At 49.8% G+C, this 23,823-nt stretch overlaps 1 protein-coding gene across 3 annotated transcripts; it reads right to left on the bottom strand.

Annotated features, from left to right (window-relative positions):
* Positions 1-286: 286 nt before the first annotated feature.
* Positions 287-10,637, bottom strand: LOC100025162 (zinc finger protein 420-like). 3 transcript variants are annotated; one of them, XM_007492396.3, is made up of 5 exons: positions 10,082-10,637; positions 9,506-9,585; positions 9,265-9,391; positions 5,738-5,905; positions 287-3,671 (listed from the first exon to the last, which is right to left on the bottom strand). In XM_007492396.3, exons 1-5 carry the CDS (start codon positions 10,347-10,349, stop codon positions 1,027-1,029), a joined length of 3,288 nt encoding a protein of 1,095 aa, XP_007492458.1. In that variant the 5' UTR covers positions 10,350-10,637; the 3' UTR covers positions 287-1,026. The 3 variants fall into 3 exon arrangements, with proteins under 3 accessions (XP_007492458.1, XP_007492460.1, XP_007492459.1); XM_007492398.3 differs by lacking the exons at positions 287-3,671; positions 5,738-5,905 and adding an exon at positions 7,965-8,628 and having other exon boundaries at positions 10,082-10,626; XM_007492397.3 differs by lacking the exons at positions 287-3,671; positions 5,738-5,905 and adding an exon at positions 8,635-8,893 and having other exon boundaries at positions 10,082-10,626.
* Between the last annotated feature and the right edge of the window lie 13,186 nt (positions 10,638-23,823).

Below are 23,823 nucleotides of genomic sequence, written 5' to 3'. Positions count from 1 at the left end.
CAAAGGCTTTCCCACCTTCGTGGCATTCAAAAAGGGTCTCTCCAGTATAAATTATCTGATGCTGAAGAAGGCAGATTCATGCTGTAGAACAGAGGTGTAATGAGTCTCCCAGGCAGATGAGGCCTGTAAAACTGCCTGAACTAGATAAAAATGCAATTAGAAAATGTTTGAAAAAATAAAATACAGTGCAACATAAATAATATTGTTGTTTTCTAAGTCATCACAAGGCCTTCAATTTGCGTCTGATGCCACAAATGTAAATAGAAAAAAAATACGAATACTATACTTTTTATTTAGGCACAAGATTGCCAGAACCAATTTTATTAAACAGTATTGTAAATCCAAGTATTTCTATCTTGGAAAGAGAGATGTCCACACTGATGTAATTCCCAGGACATCTCTCTACCCCAAGATAATTTTGAGGTAACATTTATAGGAATATTGAATAAGAAAAAAGTTACAATTTTTTTTAAAAAAGGTTGTTGGGGTGGTTTTTTTGGTGGAGGAAGTCAACATTCTAGAACAATAGTCACTTACACCTCAACTAAAATTACTATATTCCTTCCTTGACCACTTCCAGTAAAGAATGGAAAGGGCTTCCTACCTATGTTCAATATCTTAATCCTTAAATGGAAAAGAGGTCACTGCCCTTGAGTGGGTCATAGCACCAGTCACTTAAAGGATGAGGAAGGCAAGGATTTCAACTCACTAACAGGTATTTCTTCGTTCTAAGTTTGGTTACTATCCTTAATCCCCATTCCCAAGACCTAAGCTTCTTTTCTAAAGGGAAAAGTGTTAAAAGAGCTTTAGACTGGAAGGAATATGATTTCTTAATATTTTCAGTTGAATAAAAAGGATGTTTCCACAATCAGGTTCATATACCATGAATTAATTTGCATCCTACAAAGGCCAAGACCCAACTGAAATCTTTTCCTTGATCCTTACACTCAATTTTTCCCCCTCCAGTATAGCTTTATTGGTATTTAACAAGGGCCAAGGTCTAGAGGAAAGCTTTCCCAAATTCTTTCATTCATAAGGTTTCTCTCCAGTATGAATTATGTGATGTCGTGTCAGGTCTGATCTCTGGATAAAAGCCTTCCCACACTGCTTGCATTTGTAAGGCTTCTCTCCAGTATGAATTCTCTGATGATGGGTAAGGGATGATCTCTGGATGAAGGCCTTCCCACACTGCTTACATCTGTAAGGCTTCTCTCCAGTATGAATTCTCTGATGATGGGTAAGTGCTGCTCTCTGGATGAAGGCCTTGCCACATTCTTTACATTCGTAAGGTATCTCTCCAGTGTGGATTTTCTGATGTTCAATAAAAACTGCATTCCAGCGGAAAGCCTTCCCACAGTCTTTACATTTGTAAGGTTTTTCTCCAGTATGAATTATCTGATGATGTATGAGGGCTGAGCTCTGCCTAAAGGCTTTTCCACATTCCTTACATTCATAAGGTTTCTCACCAGTGTGAATCCTCTCATGTTGGATAAGGCCTGAATGCCCACTGAACACTGCCCCACAATCCTTACATTTGTAAGGTTTCTCTCCTGTATGAATTCTATGATGTTGAATAAGGGATGATCTCTGACTAAAAGCCTTCCCACATTCTTTACATTCATAAGGTTTCTCACCAGTATGAATTCTGTGATGCTGAATAAGGGATGAGCTCTGGCTAAAGGCCTTCCCACATTCCTTGCATTCATAAGGTTTCTCAACTGTGTGAGTTCTCTGATGTTGAATGAGGTATGAGCGCCAACTGAAGGCTGCCCCACACTCCTTACACTCATATGGTTTCTTTCCACTATGAATTCTTTCATGTTTAATAATGTCTGAGCTCTGGCTGAAGGCCTTTCCACATTCCTTGCATTCATAAGGTTTCTCTCTAGTGTGAATCAGTTGATGTCGAATAAGATGCGAGTTCTGTCTGAAGGCCTTGCCACAGTCTTTACATTTATAAGGTTTCTCTCCAGTATGAATTCTGAAGTGCTGAGTAAGGGATGAGCTCTGACTGAAGGCTTTCCTACATACCTTACATTCATAAGGTTTCTCACCTGTGTGTGTTCTCTGATGTTCCAAGAGGTTTGAGTGCCAACTGAAGGCTGCCCCACAGTCTTTACACTCAAATGGTTTCTTTCCACTATGAATTCCTTCATATTTAATAATGTTTGAGGTCTGGTTGAAGGCCACTCCAAACTCCTTATATTTATAGGATTTTTCAAAAGAGTGAATTTTCTGCTGTTCAGTAAGAATGGCACTCCATGTAAAGGCCTTTCCACATTGCCCACACTTGTAATAAATCCCTCCATCATGACTTCTTCCATGATATATGATATCTGAGCTCTGACTAAAGGCCTTCCCACACTCCTGGCATTCATAAGGTTTTTCTCTAGTGTGAATTAGCTGGTGTCGAACAAGATGTGAGTTTTGCCTGAAGGCTTTGCCACAGTCTTTACATTTATAAGGTTTCTCTCCAGTATGAATTCTGAAGTGTTGAGTAAGGGATGAGTTCTGGCTAAAGGCTTTTCCACATACCTTACAAACATAAGGTTTCTCACTAGTGAGAATTCTCTGATGTTCCATAAGGTCCGAGTGCCAAATAAAGGCTGTCCCACAGTCATTATACTCAGATGGTTTCTTTCCACTATGAATTCCTTCATATTTAGTAATGTCTGAATTCTGGCCAAAGACCTCCCTAAAATCCTTATATTCATAGGGTTTGTCACAAATTTGAATTTTCTGGTGTTCGGTAAGAACTGAGCTCCACATAAAAGTTGTTCCACGTTGCTTATACTTGTAATGTTTCTCTCCACCATGAGTTCTTTCATGATTAATAATGTCTGAATAGTTGGTGAAAGCCTTCTCACATCCTTCACTTTGATAAGGTTTATCTTCAGCACAAATTCTCTGATTTTGAATAAGAAATGAATTCTTGCTGAAATCCTGTCCACCTTTCAAGTCACATGGTTCATTTCTCTGATACGGATTAAAAAGTGTGTAGTAATGGGGGAGATTCCCATATTCATTATAATCCCATGATGTTTTGTGCTTGGGAATGTTCTGATTAAAGCTTTTACTAAAGTCAGTGCTTTCATAGTCTCCCTGTTCAGTGGGATTTTTCTTGTAGAGGACAGTTGAGTCATGGAAACCCTTTTCCTGAAAAAGGAATTTCCTTGAAGTTTCTCCTGTAAGGTTTCCCATTTGTTTCCATAAAGAGCTATCTTGGACAGGACTCTCCCAAAATTGTTTCCTTGGATTCTCTCCTGTAAGGTTTCCTATTTGTTTCCATAAAGAGATATCTTGGATAGGACTTTCCCAAAATTGTTTCCTTGGTGTCTCTCCTGCAAGGTTTCCCATTTGTTTCCATAATGCTATATCTTGGACAGGCCCCTCCCAGAATTGTTTCCTTGGAGACTTTCTGGCAAAGTTTCCTATTTGTTTCCATAATGAGTGGTCTTGAATAGGACTCTCCCAAGACTGTTTCTGTGGAGTCTCCCCAACACAGTTTCCTATTTGTGTCCGTAATATGATCTCCTGGATAGGACTTTCCCAAAATTCAGGGATCTGTCGAATAAGATCCCTCCTGGGGCTTTCCACTAAAGTTTCTGGTAGTCCTTGTTCTGCTTGTTCAAGATGTGACTCTTCCTGGCTTGTAATTCTAGTATCCCAGGCTGAAAGAAATTGAAAATGAAAATAATTTGCATTTAAATTGTTGGTAATCTCAGAGGGCTAGTCCAACCCTAATCAGAATCCTGATTCTTACTAGCACACAAAATTAGCAGCCTACCCAGTTAATGCAAGCACAGGATCTGCTAAAAGAGAGAGAGGACTTAGTCCATGGCATTTAGTTATATCTGAAGTCTGAGGTTCAGCTGAAGAAATCATGTGAGGAAGGTCATGGATGGTCAGGAGTGGGTCCTGAGGAAGGACACCAGGACAGTGAAGGGCCACATGTTCATCCCAAGTAAGGGTAAACTGGCTCATCTGAGTACATATTACCAGAACTCAACATATTCCTGGACATATACTAAACACTACGTAAATATTTTCATTCCCTCATTCATAGCTTGCAGAATCTGGGGATATGTAATCCAAGGTACAGAAGACACAGGAAGACATGGCAGCTGACTTTGGGAATCAGAAGGGCTGCCTGTAGGTGAAAGATCAGTCTTTGTCTTCTTGGCTCACAAAGTCATAAATAAACCCAATGTGGAGGGGAATTCTGCCTTTGCATCAATACAGAAGACCTTTCTGCCCAGCACAGCCTTCCAGAATGAGAATGAGTTACCCAAAGAAGGAGACAGAGGGCACAGCTCACTGGGGTCTCCAAGCCCTTGGGATTCTGGGATGGCCTCAATGGCCTCAGAGGGGCCCTGACTGTCTCTGGGACTGACCTTCTGGGACCTCTCTTTCTAGGGATGAAGACTCTGAGGCTAAGAAAGGTGACCAACCAATGAGCCCTAAAGAGAGTTTGTCCCAGGCCTGCCCTGATGCCTCCCCTCTCTAGGATCTTCCCATGAACCATGCACTTGCCTATGTGGAGGACAACTCTGCAGTGGATGGGGAACAGAGAGTGAGGCCACTGGGGAGGCCATTCAGGGCCAGAGAGCCCTTCCAGGGGTTCTTTTCATTTAGAGAAGGATGAAGTAAGCTGAGGCCAAGGCTGGCCAGAGGGAGGCTGGCCCAGCAGGAAAGGGGAGCCTGGGCATCCACCTCCCTCCAAGGGAGGATGGAAAGACTTAGTGTGAAGGCAGCCGAGCCAGTGCCTACACAGAAGGAAGAGATGACCCTTGGTTTCCATCAGTGACTCAAGTATCTAATGAGCAGATTCTAAGGGCCTACACTGGGCTAGGCCCACGTCACACAAAACCCAAAGAGAAACAGTCCCTCCCTTCTGAGAATTTCCATTCTGTGAGGAGACAACCCAAGGAAAATAATCCAGAAAAATATAACCAGTAATTGGGGAGGACCCTGAGCAGCTGAGGCATCTGGATGGGCCCTGGAGCTGCTAAGCGGCCCAGGGGAGGAAGGAGGGGATCCCAGGCAGGAGGTACTGTCTGTGCTAAAGCATGGTGATGTGATGCTGGGTGAGGAATGGCAGGCTGAGGCCAGGCTGTGGAAGGCCTTGAATGCCAAACCAGAAGTATAGGGCACCCCAAAGACCTTAGGGAGCCACAGCAGCTCCCTGAACAGGGATGACCTGACCAGGCCTGGGCTTTAGAAATGCCAATGGGGCAGCTACGGGGAAGCCAGACTGGGAAGAAGAGGAACCCCAGGAGGCAAGTCAGAATTTAGAGACATTTTTCAACCATTTCCTTCTACCTTAGATTCAATCCTAAGTGTATATTCCAAGGCAGAGAAGCAATAAAGACTGAGCCATGAGGGTTAAGTGACTTGTCCAGGATCACCCAGCCAGAAAGGATCTGAGCTCTCTATCCAAAGAGCCACCTGGTTGCTAAAGATAATTTTAAACCCTCTTGTTTTACCAATAAAACACACACACACACACACACACACACACACACACACACACACACACACACACACACACACAAACAGGAGGAGCAGGTACGGGCTTTGCTCAGGGGCAGACATCATGTTATCCTATGTGTACCCCAAGACAGTGACCTCTTCATGAGTTCTAGGCTTTGGTCTTTGCTGCCACACACTGGCAGCAGTCCCTTGGGACTATCCCCAGCCTCACCCACACTGTCCCCAACTTCAGAGATAGCCATACCTGAGGGCCCAGCTGGGCTGGGGCACCCAGGGGCTCCTGGATGCCCAGCAGAAGCCTCTCCTTCCCAGGTGTGGGGGCTCTTTGGGGCCTCTCCCTGCGTGTCTGAGGCAGGTGGTTCTTCCCCTTGTTCCAGCCGGAAGATCAGGCCTGGTTTGTCCTCTATTAGCCCTGCTCAGGGGAGAGAAAAGGAGAGAGATCTGTCCTGGGGGACGGGCAGAGGGCTCAGTTTTGATGCCAAGGAGTGAGGGAGGAAGAGGCAGGTGGGACCCACGTGTAGCACTGAATCTATTAAGCCACAAGCCCAGATGCAGCACTCCTCTGCATTCTCCCTCAGCCCCCAGAAACTCTTCCTCTTGCTCTAGAACTCTGCCCTCAAGCCTGGGGTCTTCCCTCTCACTAGTGGACAGAGAGCTCCTTCCAGATCCCCATTTAAGGGGAGTCTGGGCCAGGCACCACTGCATTCCCCACCTGGGCTCCTATGGCCAGAACCCTCCCTTTTAGCTTCCTTTGGTGACTCTTTCCCCAGGACCCTGGGGGCTCCTTGAACATGGAACCGTCTTCTTTGTGCTCTGCCCCCAGCACTCGGCATAGTGCCTGGCACAGTCGGCGATCAGTGAATACTGACTGACTAACCAACCTCTATGCAGGACCCCTAGAGAAGAACCCAGCCTGGAAGGAAGTCAAGCCTGCTCTGACCCACCCTGGGCAGCATCCTGAGAGCATGCCCTGGGGGGATGGCCTCTCCCATGCCCAAGACGTCATGGTCCGCCCAAGGCCAAACCCAACCCAATCCAGAGCCATGAAAACCACAGCCTCCACCTCAGGGCACCAGGGAGACGCCAAGCCACAGTCCACCTGGACACTCTCGCACACAGACTCAGCTGGGCTTTGAAGGAAAGGAGGGTTCTAAGGGGCAGGCCTGGGGAGGGGGCCTTCCTGGCCAAGGGGGGCGGGGAGGCAGCCCTGGAGATGGATCTGTAAGAGCAGACACTTATCAGAGACCTGTTCCCCCAATCAGCGATTTCTCTCCTACTTACATGGATGCTGTTCACACAAAAGCATTTTAGTGTTATAGAATCACTGCAGCCTCCTTTCGTACTACCTAACATTCACGTGCACATATTAACTTATTCATCCTCAAAAAACCTGTGAGGAAGATGCCACTGGGGTCCCCATTCTGCAGATAAGGAAGCCGAGAGCCACTTGCCCAGGGTCACACAGGTAGAGCATCCTGGGCTGGATTTGAACTCGGTCTTTCTGCCTCTGTCCCCCCTGCACTAGCAGGGACCTGGTTTAGACTTGGGGTGTCCTCTAGCCCTGATTTCTTGGTTCCTTTTTGAATACACACTTCCCCAAAGCCCAGATCTGAGGCTACTTCTGTCCAGTGTTTGCTGCAAGGTGCTTTATCCAGGAAAAGCTACATGGTATAAAATGCTGGTCTTCCTAGCTGTGTGACCCTGGGCCAGTCACTTGACCCCCATTGCCTAGCCCTGACCACTCTTCTGCCTTGGAGCCAATACACAGTATTGACTCCAAGATGGAAGGTGAGGGTTTAAAAAAAATAAAATGCTGGTCTACATGTAATCTCTCTCCTCTGCTCTCACCATGTCCTCCTCCCTCTTCTCTCCTCTCTAGATGTTCCAAATCTCTTCCTCCCACTCTCTTAACTGTCTGCAGTCTGTCTTCCAGCTTCATCACTGGGCGGCAACTCTTCTCTCCAACGTTCTCACCCACCACCTCCAATGGCCTTTTCTCAACGCTCATCCTTGCTTTCTGTCCAGTCAACCCTCCACCCAGGGGCTGCTGCAGCTCTTGCTCTGTCTCTCCTCTGCTCACTCTCTGATTGGAAAATGATCAAGAGATGCGGGCAGGCAGTTTTCCGAGGGAAATCCAGGCTCTCAAGAGGTAGCCACGTGACAAAAAGGTGGCAACGAGGGGGTGTCCCTCGAGTACACTGTGGCGTCTGAGCGTGAGGGAATATTATTGTGCGGAGAGGAATGATGTCAGAAAGACTGGAGAGACCTCCAGGAGCTGATGCCGAGCGAAAGGAGCAGACGCAGAACCGCAGAACCGCGGGAGCAGAAGGCAGCAGAGATCCAGCACATGGTTGGGCGGGGAAAGGACGGGGTTTGGTTTTAAGATTTCTCTATTACAAAAACGAATACGGAAATAGGGATCAAGTGCTGACACTCGGGAGGAGGACGGGAGAGAACACAGACCACGGAACCCCGAGGAACAAGATGCCTTAAATGAAATCTTGGAAAAAGCAGCCACATGAAACACTGCTCGACATTAAACAAATTAAGGCAGCTCTCTGCGCACTCATCAGACCAGCCAAGTCAACAAATGGGAAAAATGGCAGAGCTGGAGGGGCTGTGGGAAGCCGGCTACGGGTCATGGCGCCTTTCTGGAAAGCCCCGACAGCTAGTGAAGAGATTGATAAAAGAAAAAGAGCAGCAGCTGGTGGCTAAGGCTCAGCGGAGAGGGCCAACCCTGGGGGTGAGAGGTCCTGGGTGCAAATCTGGCCTTCCTGTGTGCCCCTGGTACCCTCCTGCCTCCAAGACCCCATCCCCTGTGGGAGGCTGGCCCACCCCACAGCACCTGGCCTCGCCCTCCTGTCTTCGAGTTAGCAGAGAGAAGACCCCCGTCCAAGCATTTTCATGGCTGCCAAGAACTGGGGAACGGGGGAGGGGGGCCTCAATGAGGGAACAGCCCAGGCCCTGATGGAGGGAAGGATTATGATGGGAAGTTGGAGGCCGGGAAGCAGAATGTGTTGCCTCAGAGGAAAGGAGGCTGGTGCACGACGGCATGTGTGAGCGTGAAGACTGTCTCCTCCTCCTCCTCCTCCACTTCGTTCCAATGGCATGTTCCAATTCAACATTGGCCCCCAACTGGGGGAAAGAGAAGAGGAGGGGAACGGGTTAGAGGCGCCGAGGCCCAGCGCTCGGAAAGCCTGGGGGATGCTGGGCAGCTCAGCGCCTGCCCAGCACCACCGGGGAGCCGCTCTGGGGAGAGGCGGCCACCATCGGAGTTCCGGTCTTCTTGCTTCCTCAGGAAGGGAGAGAAGGCGGCTGTCTTGACTGAGAAAGAATCCACTTCCTCAAAAAGGCGAGCCTGGCAGACACCTGCGGCTCCTGCAAACCTTCTTCCTGTGGGCTGGGAAGTCAGCAAAGGTGGCCGGGGAGGACTTAGGCGAGGAAGAGCCGGATCGGCCACTCCCGGGGGCCCTGCAGTGCTCTCGAGGGCAGGTCAGCGGCCATCTTTCCTCGAGCTTTTCCTTCCAGCTTCCGGGACGATTTCCCCAGTCCGAAGCCCCTCCCCCAACCTCGTGAGGCCGCCCATCCTGACCCGAAGGCACCAAGGCGGCCTCCGGCCCACCAGCCCGGAAGCCAAGGTCCCGGCAGGGCCTGGCAGGCTGACCTAGGCGGGGCGTCCCCTGGGGATGGATGGGGGCAGAGGCCAAGGACCAGGGCAGGGTCTCCCCTATGCCGCCCAGACTCCCAGCACCCCCCACGGCCGGGCCTCACCCAGGGACACGAGGTTCCGGTAGTTCTCCAGCATCACCTCCTTGTAGAGCTGCCACTGCGCCGGGCTCAGGCGCCCCCATTCCTCCTCGGTGAAGTCCACGACCACGTCCCGGAAGGACACGGCGGCCTGCAAGGGAGGTGCACCTGCTGGCCGGGCCCAGGACACCCCCCAACCCCCGTGGTCCAGAACATGGGGGCGGGGCCAGAAGCCGGTTGGAGCCTCAGGGAAGGGCCGACTCACCTGGCGGACTGCTTCGTCCTCCTCCTCCTCCTCCTCCTCCAGGCCCTCAGGGGGAAGAACCAGGTTCAGAGACATGAGGCCTGGGGGCGAGAGGGGCGGGGTCAGCGGGGCCCCCAGCCCGGGCACGCCCCGAACCCTAGCTTGGGGAGCTCTGAGGGTGCTGTGGGCAGGAGGGCCAGACAAGGGGAGGGTCTGGGAGTGAGGAGGGCGGAGAGCGGCAGCGCTCCAGAGAAGGGGCGTGTCCCGGCGAGCCCCCTCCCCACCCCCGCCTGCCCGGAGGAGAAGGGAAAGCTGGGCGGGTCTGGGAGGCGAGGGGGGGGCAGCCCCCCAGAACGGCCCGGGGTCTCCTTTGTCCCGCAGGGCGTGGGGGCCCCCTCCCAGGTTAGTCTCAGTGGGGAAAGGGGAGGAAGGTCTCGGCGGGCGCCGGCCCGACTGACAGACACGGAGGGACAGATGCCTCTGCGTCATACCCCCACTCCATCATACACACACAGGGACAAGCTAGACCCCCTCCCCGCCCCCGGCGCCCGTGACGTCACGCCCGCCCCCGCCCCGCCGGCCCGTGACGTCACGCACCTCCGCTCCCTCTCGCAACTCTGGAAACTCCAGCCGTGGCAGCTTCCCGCTCCCTTGCCCCGGTGGATTTGCGCCTGCGCGCCCGGAGCTCGGCCCGCGGCCGGGTACAAAGGCCGAGATCCGCGCGGAGGCCTCTGGGATTTTCTGTCGGACAGCTCCGCACGCCAACGCAGGCGCAGTCTGGACGTCCCGGGCCTAATGGGGGGATTGGGGGAAGAACGGGCCGCCGAAGGGGGCAGAGCCTAGAGCGCGCATGCGCCCTGCACATCCTCCGCTTCCTGTTGGGCACTGCCCTCGGCGAGGGGATTGAGTTTCTGTCGCAGAGCCCGAGGGTTCCTATAGCCGTGCGCGCGCTCTCCTGTCCAGAGTCCACCGCGAGCAGAGAGGCTCGCTACCGGGCAGGGCGGGGCCTGGGGAGCTCTTCACTCCCCGCGGTCCTCGCTGCTGGCCTCCGTTGTCTTACTGTCCCCCCTGGGGGGAGGGGGGCTGCTCCCGTGGGTCCCTGCGCGGGCGGTGGCTCCTCCGCCTCTGGTCCCTTTGGCCCGTCGGGAAGTCTGGGGGCGGGAGTGGGCGGCCTTTCCAAGGGGCCGCCCCGCCCCGGCCGAGCCCCGCCCCCGCCTCTTCGCCCGCGCGGCTGGCTGGGGGCAGTAAACATTTCCCCAAGGGGTAGGAGAAGGGGCGCGCGGGTCTTCCCGGGGAGGGAGGGGCCGGCTGTCCTCCCTGCAGCCCCGCAGAGGGAGGAGGGATGAACGCCAGCCTGTGCTGAGGAGTGAGCCGACCACAGAGGTCGGAAGGAGCCTTCCCTTGCCTTAGAAGCCATACTGTGTTGTGGTTCCCAGGCAATGGGGTGAAGTTACTTACCCAGGGTCACACCGCTGGGAAGGGTCTGAGGCCACACTGGAACCCAGGACCTCCTAGGACTGGCTCGCCACCCACTGGGCCACCCAGCCGCCCGCTCTTAACGGGCTCTCCTGCTGGGTAGGTCAGTCCAGACTGACCCACTTTGACTTCCTGCCCCAGTGCCCCCCCCCTTGCCCCTCAGACTTCCCGACCTTCCTCCACTAGCCCGAAGCTCCTGGAGTGCAGGGACGCGGCTTCCCTTCATCCCTTGAGCTCAGAGGAGAGCAGCTCCCGGCCGCTGGGGAGAGAGCTCTTCCCGGGGTCACTTCCTAGTCGAGGAAGGCCTGAGAGGGAGACCCGAAGAGGCCACAGAGGCACGTTCAAAGGTTGAGTCAGGCCAGCGCGGCAGCTGGGAGACTTCCTGTTGTGCACAACAGACCTGAGCCTTTAGGTGCATCGCTCTCCCGCTCTCCTGTCTACGCGTGTGGAGGGCCAGCGAGGCCTGCAGTCAGGGCGTCCTGGGTTCCAGTGTGGCCTCAGAGAAGCACTTCCTAGTGAGGGACCCCGGCGAAGTGACTTAACCCCGACTGCCCGGCAGCCTTCCCTGCTCTCCTCTCTTACAAGTGTATTAGGAAGGGTTAGAAAAAGTAGTGCTGGGCTTCCGAGTGACAAAAAGAAGCCCAGTTACTTCTTTTATTATTCTTTAAAGCTTAGAACATTATTCTTGGTTACGATAATCACATTACTTCCCTCCCTACCCTTCCCCGCAGCCAAATGTGCAGTTTCATTGGGTATTCCATTCCGTGTGTCCTTGATCAGCACCTATTTCCATGCTGTTGATGTTTGCACCAGGATGTTCCTTCAGAGTCTCCATCCCCAACCACATCCCCTCCCCATGTAGTCAAGCAGTTGTTTATCTTTGGTGTTTTTACTCCCATCGTTTGTCCTCTGCTTGTGGATAGTGTTCTTTCTCCTATATCCCCGTGGGTTGTTCAGGATCACTGTATTGCCACGTATGGAGAAGTCTATTACATTCGATTGTACCACAATGAATCAATCTCTGTGTACAATGTTCTCCTGCTTCTGCTCCTCTCGCTCTGCATCACTTCCTGGAGGTTGTTCCAGTCTCCATGGAATTCCTCCACTTTATTATTACTTTTAGCACAATAGTATTCCATCACCAACATATACCACAATGTGTTCAGCCATTCCCCAATTGAAGGGCATCCCCTCATTTTCCAATTTTTGGCCACCACAAAGAGCACAGCTATGAATGTTCTTGTACAAGTCTTTTTCCTTATTATCTCTTTGGGGTACAAACCCAGCAGTGCTGTGGCTGGGTCAAAGGGCAGACAGTCTTTTAGTGCCCTTTGGGCATAATTCCAAACTGCCCTCCAGAATGGTTGGATCAATTCAGCACTCCACCAGCAGTGCATTAATGTTCAACTTTGCCACATCCCCTCCAGCACTCATTACTTTCCTTTGCTGTCATGTTAGCCAATCTGCTAGGTGTGAGGTGATAGATACTTCAGAGTTGTTTTGATTTGCATCTCTCTGATTATCAGAGATTTAGAGCACTTTTTCATGTGATTATTAATGGTTTTGATGAGAAATCCATTTTTAAAGTAATTCTGGGTTCTCAAGATTCAAAGCCATTGCTGTGCAGGTACTTTGCAACTTTCTCTTTCCCTGATCCCTGGGGCAGGACCAATCCTATTGTCCAGGATCCCCAGTGTCCAAGGACTCAGCAGTGACATTTGCCTGTTGTTTTTTTTTCTGCACCTTCCAGCCTGAAATCCATGCCTGTGCTCTTCCCTGACTGTGCATAAACATATTATTTGTCCTTCCTGGTTCAGCCTCCCTAGGAGAGTGGAAATATCCACCAAATGGAGTCCCAGATACTCCTAGACCTTGCCGGAGTGCCTGGGCCTCACCATGCTTCCCAGCTCTTCCTTACTGCCTTTTTCTGGCTGAGTAGTCTCAGGGAGGGCTGCTCCTCACACATTCTCCACTGACCTTCATGAAAGCATCCTTCATTCTACCAGCTCTAGACAAGGATTTTTTCAAATAAGATCAGCCAAAAAGCATTTCTTAGTTAAGTGTCAGGCTCTCAGGGACCTCATAGACTCATGGAGAGAGAGCATGCAAACACCTCTGTGCCAAGGACTAGCTGACTGGAATGAAGAGGGATTAGGAAAAGTTTGCTATAGAAGATGAAAGGAAATGAGGGAAGCTGGAGGCAGAGATGAACGTGTTTCAGGCACGCAGATGGCTGGAGAAAATGGCTGGAGCTGGAGGGTCTTGGTCACGGAGTACTCGGGCAGCAGGGTCACTGGATCAAACACATCAAACATGGAGGGGGGGATTGTAAAATGAAAGAAGTCTAGAAAGATGGGTGATATGACTGGAAACACACTTTAGGGAAATCATTTTGGCAGCTAAAGAGAAAGAGAGAAACTGTGGCAGGCAGACCAACCTCCAGCTCTTGCAGGTTGAGGGGAAGCAAGTGAGTCCACTTGTGAGGGTTTGAGGGCCCGTTCCATGGCAGTGGCAGTTAAAGAGGAGATAAGGAAGCTACTTAATTGGGGTGTTGCAAAGGGTTCAGATATGGGGGAAGGTGGTGGTAAGAGATCATGAAGAGTTAAGGCTGACACCTCATAGGGACCTGAGAGACTGGGAGATGCCAGCATCCATGGCAGTGACAAGAAAGTTTGGGAGGGAGGCCAGCTTGGGGTTTGGACTTGTTGAGTTCATGCTGCCCTTGGACATCCCCTTTGAGATATCTGATGGCAATTAGAGATGAGAGCCTGGAAGTCAGCCAGGAGTCAGGCAGGGATGAGAAGATCTGAGAATCCTCAGCATAAAGGTGGTCATTCAGTCAATGGGAGAGAAGAGAAGAGGGCCCAGGACATCCCAAAGAGCCTTCGGGATACTCGCAGAAGAACCCAGAGAAGGGAGGTTGAGGAGGAGAAGAGGGCAATTGACTTTCAAATCTGTGAGTCGGGAGTGAAAGTGCTGTCGGGGTGGTAAGTGTGGCTCAGGGCCATGCAAGGGGCATCCAAATGGAGCAAAGCTGGCCTCTGGGAGAAGTGAGAGGAGAGCCAGTTTGTGCCTCTGGGGCAGCCATTCCAGAGGGCTCAGGGTGAGACAATAAAGAAGTCTGAGGGCCTGGGGGGTGAGAATAGGGAAACTGGACAGCAGGAGCTGAGTGGGGTTTGAATTCAGGGATTCAGAGTAACTGGGATGGAGAGAACGTGCCTGGGAGTCTGTAAATCATGAAGTGGCAAATGTAGAGATTTTCAAAGTGGCTGCCCCAACGGTGGAGTCTTTTCAGTCAAGGAAGGGGCAAGAACTTGAGGCAGAAGGAGTGGCTGTGCTGTCCTCCCCCAAGGCAGGAGAAGCTGCTGGGAGGTGCCCTCCGCCCAAACTTAGCAGTCAGAGATGGGCATGCTGGAATGGCTCCACTGTGGACTGGCAGCCCCCCTCCTCAGGAGCAGCAGGAGATCTGACAGCAGGCACACACAGCGCTTTGGAAAGAAGGACCCTGCCTCCCCTCAGCACCAGAGCCCCGGGAGGTAGAATATCTTCTCCTCATTTTGTGGTGCCTAGAGGAGGTTGAAGTCCTGCCCAGGGTCACAAAGCTGCTAAGTGGCTAAGGCAGGATTTGAATTCAGGGCTTCCCATGCTGTATCTGCTGTGCTACCTGGCTGGGACTGAAGATCAGGCGGTTCCTGCAGGATGGACTGGAGGCATGCTGCCTCTCCCTTCCCACAGGAGATGAGGCCTCATCTTCTTTTGGTTCCTTTTGTTAAGAAGGAACCAGATTCCAGCCTGCATCTCAGCCCAAATGAAGACCAATTCAGGTTTTATATGGCACCTAATATATGCCAAGCTCTTTGCAAATACCTCCTTTGATCCTCACAACAACCCTGGGAAGTAGATACTATTATCAGCCCCATTTCATAGTTGAGGAAGCTGAGGCCAACAGGATTAAGTGACTTGCCCAATGTTACACAGCTCATGTCTGAGGCCAGGTTTGAACTTAGATCTTCCTGCCTTCAAGGCAGCTCCATGGCTCTAGGGGATATATCGAGCATGGCCCTGGGAGTCAGGAGAACCTGAGTTCAAAACTGGCCTCAGACACTTCCTAGCTGTGTGACCCTGGGCAAGTCACTTCAGCTCTGGCTGCCACCATTTCTTCATCTGCAAAGTAAGCTGGAGAAGGAAATGGTACACCAAGAAAACCCAAATGGGGTCAGAAAGACTTGGACGTGACAGAATAACAAACGGCGCATCTGGGCTGGGAGTTTTATTTCTGCTCCTCCCTTGAAGCTTCCTTCCTCCAAATTCCCGAGCATCTTCACCGGTATTCCTCCTCCTCTTGGCAGCCATTCTCTCTGGTTGGTCTACACAGGCAGTTTTCTTCCCTCCCCTTTCACTTCAGTTTAAGGAGTGATTAGATCTCCTCTTAGGTTAGGCTAGGAGGAAATGTGGCCTATGGAGTCCAGCCCCCTCCAATGAAGGAGCTGAACAGAAGGCCAGGTGACTTGTCCAAGGCCAGCTAGTCATGTCAGAGGCAGGATTTGAATTTGGATCATCAGATTCCAGAGCCAGTGATGGGCTGGTTTCCCTATCCGATGCTGCCTCTAAGGAGAAGCCCCTGGAGCTCTGTGGTTCTGAAGCCTGATTGTCCCTGGGCTCCAACGTGGAGATCTTTGGCCTCTGACCCCCAGTTTCTCTACGGCCCTTCCCCAGTGTGATCTCCCCAGCCATTGGTCCACTTCGGGCTCTCCCCCGCTAGCAGGCATCCTCCCCGCCACAACAAGCCAGGGTCCAAGTCCTGGTCTTTGTTGTCCAGGACCTTCATTCTTCAGCTAGTTGGACCTTTTCCTTCATGTGGCTGACACACCAAGCGTGCGGTCCCTCTAGGTCTTATTTTGCCCTACATTGGTTCAGACAAATGCCCCCAGCTAGGTGGTGCCATGCTTAGAGGGTTGGGCCAGGAATCAGGACCACCTAAGTTCAACTCCAGCCTCAGAAACTTACTAACCCTAAGGAGGTGACTTCACCTCTATCTGCCTCAGTCTCCTCAGCTGTAAAATGGGAATAATCGTAGCAGCTCCCTCCCAGTATCACCGGGAGGATCAGATTTACCAAATGTTGGGGGCAGCTGGGTGACTCAGTGGATTGAGAGCCAGGCCCAGAGATGAGAGGTCCTGGGTTCAAATATGGCCTCGGACACTTCCTAGCTGTGTGATCCTAGGAAAGTCACTTAATCCCCATTGCCAAGCCCTTACCACTCTTATGCCTTGGAGCCAACACACAGTATTGATTCTAAGGCGGAAAGTAAGGGTTTTAAAAAAATTTACCAAATGTTTAGTACAGGGCTTGGCACTTAGTAGGCACTTAATATATGCTTGCTTTCCCCCAGAATTCCCGTCATCATTTCATTGCTTTTAATTCCACATGATAGGGTGCCACATTAATATTCCATCACACGCACATAGCATTATCCTAAAGCATTTCCCCATTCGATGAGCACCCAATTTGCTTCCAATCCTTTGCTGGCCCAGAGTGCTGCCACCACCACTTGGCTCTCTGGCCTCACACTCCTGGGGCAGTGTGCCCAGCCACTGGGATAGCTGAGGCAAAGAGGAGACTACACCAGGGCACTTTTCTTCCAGAATTCCAAACTGAGAATGAGTTGGACACAGTCCAGTCCTTGGTTCCCTAAAATGGGCCTTGGATTAGAAAGGGAAAGTTTCCTACCAAAAGAGCCCATCCTCTGCATGAGGCTACGATCAGTCCCAATCTGACTTCTTTGTCAGCAATCGACTTAAGACGGGAAGGGGGGGGGGGGTTCCACGGTGCTGGGCTCTGTAAAGGTGAAAATTAATGGTTGGACAATAATTTTATGAAATTATATGGTTGCTGATATTTTATTATATCTCAAATAAAAAGATTATTTACAAAATAGAGAGAAAACAAGTAGAGAAATGTGAAGGGGATAGAAAAGTTATCTAACCTATATTAATCCAGGCAGAGATTAATTAGCTCTCAACCAGGAAGGCTGGTAGTGAGTAATCATGACGCCTCTTCAAGATGGAAGCTAGTCTCTTCAGAAACTAGGAAAGGAGTCAGCCTTTCCCTAACCCCATGAAGTAGTCCAGGAGTCAGAGTCCAAACTGAAGCTGAGCTCTAAGTCCATGATCCAAGCCCCAGTCTCTAACTAAGCTCTGTTGAAGACTCAAGTCAGAAGATCGTCTCCACAAGCCTGACCCAAGCTGCCGGATTCATGACTCTTTATGGTGACTTCTTGTCCCTGCTCCTCTTCACAGGGGTCAATCACAGTTTCCAAATTGTCTAGCACTGCCAAGGGGGCAGTGTTTGTGGGAACCAGTTCTCACCTTCTGGAGGGGTGAATACTCATCAAAAGGGTTCACAGATTCCTGGCTGATGGAGTTTCTGAGGGTGTAAACTCTGATCATAGGATTCACAAGTTTGGGACTGAGTTAAAAGGGTCGATCTCTCTAAGTAAATGACTTGTGAGTTCTCTAAGTATCTTGATGGCTTCTCACCTAGTACTAAGTAGGGTGTTCAATCTTTTGTTGATTCAATTCAAAAGTAGGCAAAGGAGAGTTCATCCTGTCTTCACAATCCAAGTAGGGATGCTTAAGTTAGTATTAACTCCAAATAGAGAAAGGGAATAAAGGATTGCCTTTCACAAGTGTAAACTCAGAATGAAGAATTCCCTTTTACAGCTCCTAGCTCCTGGAAGAAGCTCCCCTCTCCTCCCACTGACCCCTGGCCTCCAGAAGACCTCCATTCATCTGGACTGAGGTTGGAGCCCACCAAATCCGAGGGACTCCGAAAAGTGATGTCACATGGAGCCTCAAATCAGGCTGGGGAAGGGAAGTGGATTGTGGGGAGAGGAGACGGCTAGGTGGGCACTGGTGCATGACCATGCAGTTGGCAGAGTGCCCACCCAGAGAAGCACTGGATAAGGGAGGAGAATGCCAAGGGAACAGCGGCCATGTGGGGCTGGTGCCTTTTCTTTCTCTGACCCTCTTTTTAATTATTTAATAAACCCAAATAAATGAAGAGGCAGTCTCCAAAGAATTTATATCTCCCCAATCTGGTTGTGGCAGTCTTCCTGCTGCCTTCTGGGCCTGGATCATTTTATCTTCTCAGCCTCTTGACTATGAGCCATTTGAAGCATGTTTTCATATGGTCCTTAGTCATTTGCACTCTTTTGAAAATGATGAACACTTGTTAACTTGTCAACAATGCCCAGAGAAGGGCTCTTGAATTGGATATCTCTATGGATATTCCCAGCACCTGGTGTCAACTGGGTTTTTGGGAACCCCAAGTTTTCTCCTTTCCCCTGAGAACTTGAGTCCCACGCTGACTTTGTTTCAGACTGAACAACAGACCTTAAAGTACTTGATGATCCCAGCTTAGGTGGGAGTAGTAGACAGAATCAAATCTTAGGTACTGAAAAAGAAAAGGTAATAGGGAAAGGACAAGGTGGAGTAATGGTCAAAATCCACCTAGGAAACTTTCCTTGGACCAGTGAGCTCAAAACCCCAAGAGACTCTCTTTAGAAAAACACACTGGGGGTAGCTGGGTAGCTCAGTGGATTGAGAGCCAGGCCTAAAGACTGGAGGTGCTGGGTTCAAATCTGGCCTCAGATATTTCCCAGCTGTGTGACCCTGGGCAAGTCACTTGACCCCCATTGCCTAGCCCTTACCACTCTTCTGCCTTGGAACCAATACATAGTACTGATTCCAAGACATAAGGTGAGGGTTTAAAAAAAAAACAAAACAAAACACACTATTTCTGTTTATTTGTAGATTAAGGATAGAAAATGGATAAACAAGATAAGGTGTGTGAAGATTAAATTTAACTCTCCCCTGATTGTGAAGATTAAAGTGTAACCCCTGCCCATTTTTAGATCTAATCACCAAAAGTGTAAACATCCCACTTAATCATTAGGTGGGAGGTCTGTGACCTGTGTGTGCAATAGTGGCTGACGAATCAGAATTAACTAACTGCCTCCTGGGCAGTCCTAAGCAAGGGTTTAGACTATGATTTGTCTACATAAAAAGTGGAGGAAGGCACAGGAAGTGACGCAAGAGAAAGTGTCTTTAAAAGGGAGCGACAACTTCCTGAGTGGAGTTCTATTGGAGTTCTTCATTCTTTGGAGTGGAGGCTGGTGGAGAATTTGCCAACTGGACTCAAGGCCCTGTTTCTGGTGAGGCTATTCTTAAATCTCTTCCTTTGGACTGACACGTGGTGAGTGAAATTGTGTTTTAAGAGTGCGACTCGTAATTGCTGGATTTTCTGAAAAAACTAGCCTTGGGAGAGACTTACCTCTTGAGAGAGACCTCCTCAGGTCCTCAGCTTTGCTGAGGCCCAGGGGCTAATTCCCTGCCCAGGGAGTCCGGGGCTGGGAGTAAATTACTTAGTGCTTAAGCTAGATATCTGACCCTATCCTCTCTCTGATTTTCTTACTTCACTCTTTCTATATATTGTAAATAAATCTCTTTGGAATGAATATAAATTCCTGGTGGCTCTATTTTAAAATATAATCCAGTCCAACCTTGAAACAAGCCCCCTTTCCCCCCTTGCAGGTGTCCCTAATACTAAGCTCTACCTCTCCAAGCCAACCATCTACGCCTCTCACAAGAGAGCTCTTCTGATCTTCTAAAACTTCCTAACGGCTCCCTGTTCTAGCTAAAAACCTGCGCATCTACCTAGCTCCCTAGACTTCATTCCCAGACTGTTGTTCAGGTAACCCTCAAAATTGTCTCCAAAAAGCTATTGAGAATGGGCTCAAACTGGCTGGGCTGGGGTCAGCTCCTGAGGTAAAGGGCCCAGAGCCCAACTGCTGGGACCTTTGGCTTACGTTGGCCAAGTCGTCAGACAGCAGGGCAGCTGGATCGCTTTCATGATGCTCTCCAGGAGCAGGAACCTCCAACGCGCTCCAAGCAAACAGGTGAAGGAGAGCCAACCAGAGCAGTTGCTTCTCATCAGCTTGGAGGCAAGAAGCAGGAGCCGCAACAGCTCTTCCCACAAGCCCCTCACACTCCAGATCTTTCCCTCAATCTCTTTGGAGACAGTTTGCGCTTTCTCTTACCCCCTTAGAGCCCTACTCCGACTCCCTTTGTGCCTTGGAAGTTTCTCCCGTTGTATCCAAGTCCTCTCCCAGGTCGCCCCCCCTTGGCTGGACCTTTCCCCTTAGTATCCATTGTAAAGCCTCGGCCTCTTGGGCTTCTCATCTCCTTGTAGCCCTGGTGGAGCCGATCCCTCATACTTCCCCCAAAGGTCCATCCGTCCCCCAGTTTTTGTTCTTAGAGAATCATGTGGCGTGGTGGTCCTCTCGGACACTGGCCCCAGCGTCTGGTCGAATGTTGAACACTATCTCTTCCCTGCGGAAAGACGGCCTTTTACTGCCTACTTTAGGGGTTCTGTGTTTTCCGGGTTGACCAGATGAGTCAGAGATGCCCGAGGCTGACCTCCTCCTCCTCCCCTTTGCTCTTCCCTCTCAGTTGGGTTTCATTGAATTTTTTTGCTTTCAAATCGGATCGTAGAAAGCTGCCTGGCTAATCTGTTGGGAGGTTCCTCCCCTTTTTCTCAGGCCACCGACTCTTCCTTTAGCAGCCTCATAATGAAAATGGGAGCTTTATTACAGCGAAACAGAGACATTGAGAGGGAAATGTGGGAGGGACGTAGACTATGCTGACTGCCTGGCTACCAATGGCCCAAGTCGGACTGTGAGTGAAAATCGCCCCAGCCCATGCCATGAGAATGTCTCCATCCAGGTGCCTCAACAACCAAAGTCCGACAAAGGCGGGAAGAGTCTCACCCGAGCAGGCAGGGTCGGTCTCCAGTGCAGAAAGCGGAACCTTCACCAGAACCCAAAGTCCATGTGAGGAAGCCGAAATCCGAAGCCTCCAGAGATGCTGAGCTGTCCACGGCGATGCCAAAAGACGACTCCCAAGAGTCTCCCCAGAGCTCATGCCCACGAGGCAAAAGCCCACAAAAGAAGGCTCGGCGTCCCAGAGGCTCCCACTTACGCCATTTTCTCCACCCATCAGCTCTCCTCATCGTAGCTCAGGAATCAACCAGTCTCCCAATTGCCTAGCACTGCCCAGGTTCTTGATCGACTTAAAATGGACAGGGAGAGTTTAAACTGTCTTGCACACCAGCAGCCAGGCCTGAGTACTTGTGAAAAGAGACCTGATCCTTCTCCCCTTCTGCTTTGTTTCTGGTGCCACCTTCATTGCTCAGGCTGCTATCGCACTCTAATTTTTGTTTACTTACGAAGTATACAAGCTATAGAGCCGGAGGTGGCCCCAGGCGTGATATCTGCCTCAGTGTGTCCCTGTTTTCCCAGAAGTTTGAAATGTCAAAAAGTAAAAAATGAATGAATGGGAGCAGCTTGGTAGCTTGGTGGATAGAGTCAAGGCAGGAGAGCCTGGGTTCAAATTTGGCCTCAAACACTTCGTAGCTGTGTGACCCTAGACAAGTCACTTAACCCCTTTTGCCTAGGCCTTGCCATTCTTGGGCCCTGGATTAAAAAAAAAAATGAATGAATGCATGAATGCAAAAGCATTCACTAAGTGCTTACTACATAATAATGGGAATGAAATACTGTGTAATAAAGCAAATAGTACATAAATGAAGAATAAATGAGCAAGGCGGTACTTATTCCTAGTGAGCTCAGATGGAATAGTTGAGGAGGGGCACCCTCGGGGTGCTGTGGCATGACAGACAGTGCTGTGTCTCCATGGACAAAAGCAATGGTCCCCCTCCCCTCCATCCCCCCCAAGCGGATCTTCAGGCACATAAAATGCTGGACAGTTTCCAGTTTGGTTTTTGTCTTTCCTTATCTGGTCTAATACTGCCAGATGCATTCCTGGTTTTATGGGGTTACCAAACCACCAAACCAATAGTTTTGTGACTTATTCCGGGGTCCACATTTGAGGCTTTCTTGGCAGGGATTGTGAAGTGGTTTGCCATTTTTTTCTGCTCATTTTACAGAGGAGGGCAGAGGTGAACAGGGTAAAGTGACTTGCCTTGAATCACATTGCTAGAAAGTATCATACTGGATTTGAACTCAGGTCTTTCTGACCAAGGTTAGTTCTCTTTCCACTGCTCCACATAGATCCCTGGTTTGTTTGTTTTGGCTTTTTTTTTTAAACCTTCCTCTTCTGTCTTAGAATCAATACTGTGTATCAAATTAAAAAGTTTTTGTACAAACAAAAGCAATGTAACCAAAATTAGAAGGGAAGCAACAAATTGGGAAATAATCTTCATAACAAAAACCTCTGACAACGGTCTAATTACTCAAATTTACAAAGAGCTAAATCAATTGCACAAAAAAATCAAGCCAATCCCTAATTGATAAATGGGTAAGGGACATGCATAGGCAGTTTTCAGATAAAGAAATCAAAACTTTTAATAAGCACATGAAAAAGTGCTCTAAATCTCTGATAATCAGAGAAGTGCAAATCAAAACAACTCTGAGGTTATCACCTCACACTCAGCAGATTGGCTAACATGACAGCAAAGGAAAGTAATGAATGCTGGAGGGAATGTGGCAAAGTCAGGACATTAATGCATTGCTGGTGGAGCTGTGACTCGATCCAACCATTCGGGAGGGCAATTTGGAACTTTGCCCAAAGCTGCCCCTAGATCCCTGGTTTTGATGACTACCATTTTATAATAAAACTTGAAATGGGATCTCCTTCATCCACACCTTTTCTCATTATTTCTCTCAAGACTCTAGACCACAAATCAAGCTGGAGGGCAAGCAAGGGGAGGAGTTCCAGGGCATGAGAGGATTCCATCCTCCAGAGCCTGGTTTCTGGCCCCATTGCCAAAGGACTGGCATGGAAATGGCCACAAAGTCGATTTTGTTTCCATGCTGTGACTTTGCTAAAGTTGTTTATCATCTCGGACTTTCTTCACTGATTCCCAATGAGGAGAATGCAGTCTCCTCTTTATGATTCTTGTGCTCTTCATACTGTTCTCTGCTCCAATTTTTTCCTGAACTATGTCCAAGAGGAGTGAGGAGCGGAAGCTCTGGCACCTTCAGGGTGGTGCCAAGTTGTTCTGCTGCCTTCATAAAGGAGTGAACTGCCCTCCCCGAGAGATGCACAGCACCAAAGTTCTCCCACATTTGTCCTTATTGAGGATTAGAGTTTAATGTCAGCACTAGTCTTTAGATAGTCACAATTGTAATTCTAAGACAGTTGAATGATGTTAGCCTAAGTGAGGATTCTAGTATACATTGTTAAGGTTTTGAACTAGAGTAGTCGCAGTTAGCACAGGCCGCAGTTTTAGCTTTAGCCTTAAAACTGCTATAGCGAGCACCCTCCACCAGAGAGGCTTTTGTCTCCGTCAGAAGACACTGCTTCACCTTTGTACACCCTAGTATACATCATCAGGATTAGAAAGTAGGGTTCAGGCCCCCCCACTCCCCTCCTTGTCTATTAAGTGACTTCTACCCATGAGAAGTATTTCCTGATGACTTGAACCAATTCACATCTATTGTTATCACTGTCTTGGGCTATTTCATAAACTGTGATATTCCTGGGGCATAAAGAAGTCCTCTCACACAAGGCCTGGGGTCTTTTGGTCTTGACCAGAAACCCGGCTTTATTGTGAGACCAGCCCTCTGGCAAAAAACCCATTTCTTTTTTTTTTTAAACCCTTACCTTCCGTCTTGGAGTCAATACTGTGTATTGGCTCCAAGGCAGAAGAGTGGTAAGGGCTAGGCAATGGGGGTCAAGTGACTTGCCCAGGGTCACACAGCTGGGAAGTGGCTGAGGCCAGATTTGAACCTAGGACCTCCCATCTCTAGGCCTAGTTCTCAATCTACTGAGCTACCCAGC

Source organism: Monodelphis domestica, chromosome 4 (assembly GCF_027887165.1).
Source record: "Monodelphis domestica isolate mMonDom1 chromosome 4, mMonDom1.pri, whole genome shotgun sequence".
Classification (NCBI taxonomy): Eukaryota; Metazoa; Chordata; class Mammalia; order Didelphimorphia; family Didelphidae; genus Monodelphis; species Monodelphis domestica.
This window is presented reverse-complemented; position numbering and strand designations above follow the sequence as displayed.

Bases quoted from the DNA above. Each gene is read 5' to 3' on its own strand.
- LOC100025162 (XM_007492396.3), bottom strand. From the start codon at position 10,349: ATGTGCAGGGCGCATGCGCGCTCTAGGCTCTGCCCCCTTCGGCGGCCC. The intron at 9,586-10,081 runs GTGCGTGACGTC...TCTCGCCCCCAG, and splicing joins AGTTGCGAGAGGGAGCGGAG to GCCTCATGTCTCTGAACCTG. The intron at 5,906-9,264 runs GTGAGGCCCGGC...TCCCCTGAGCAG, and splicing joins CCGGAACCTCGTGTCCCTGG to GGCTAATAGAGGACAAACCA.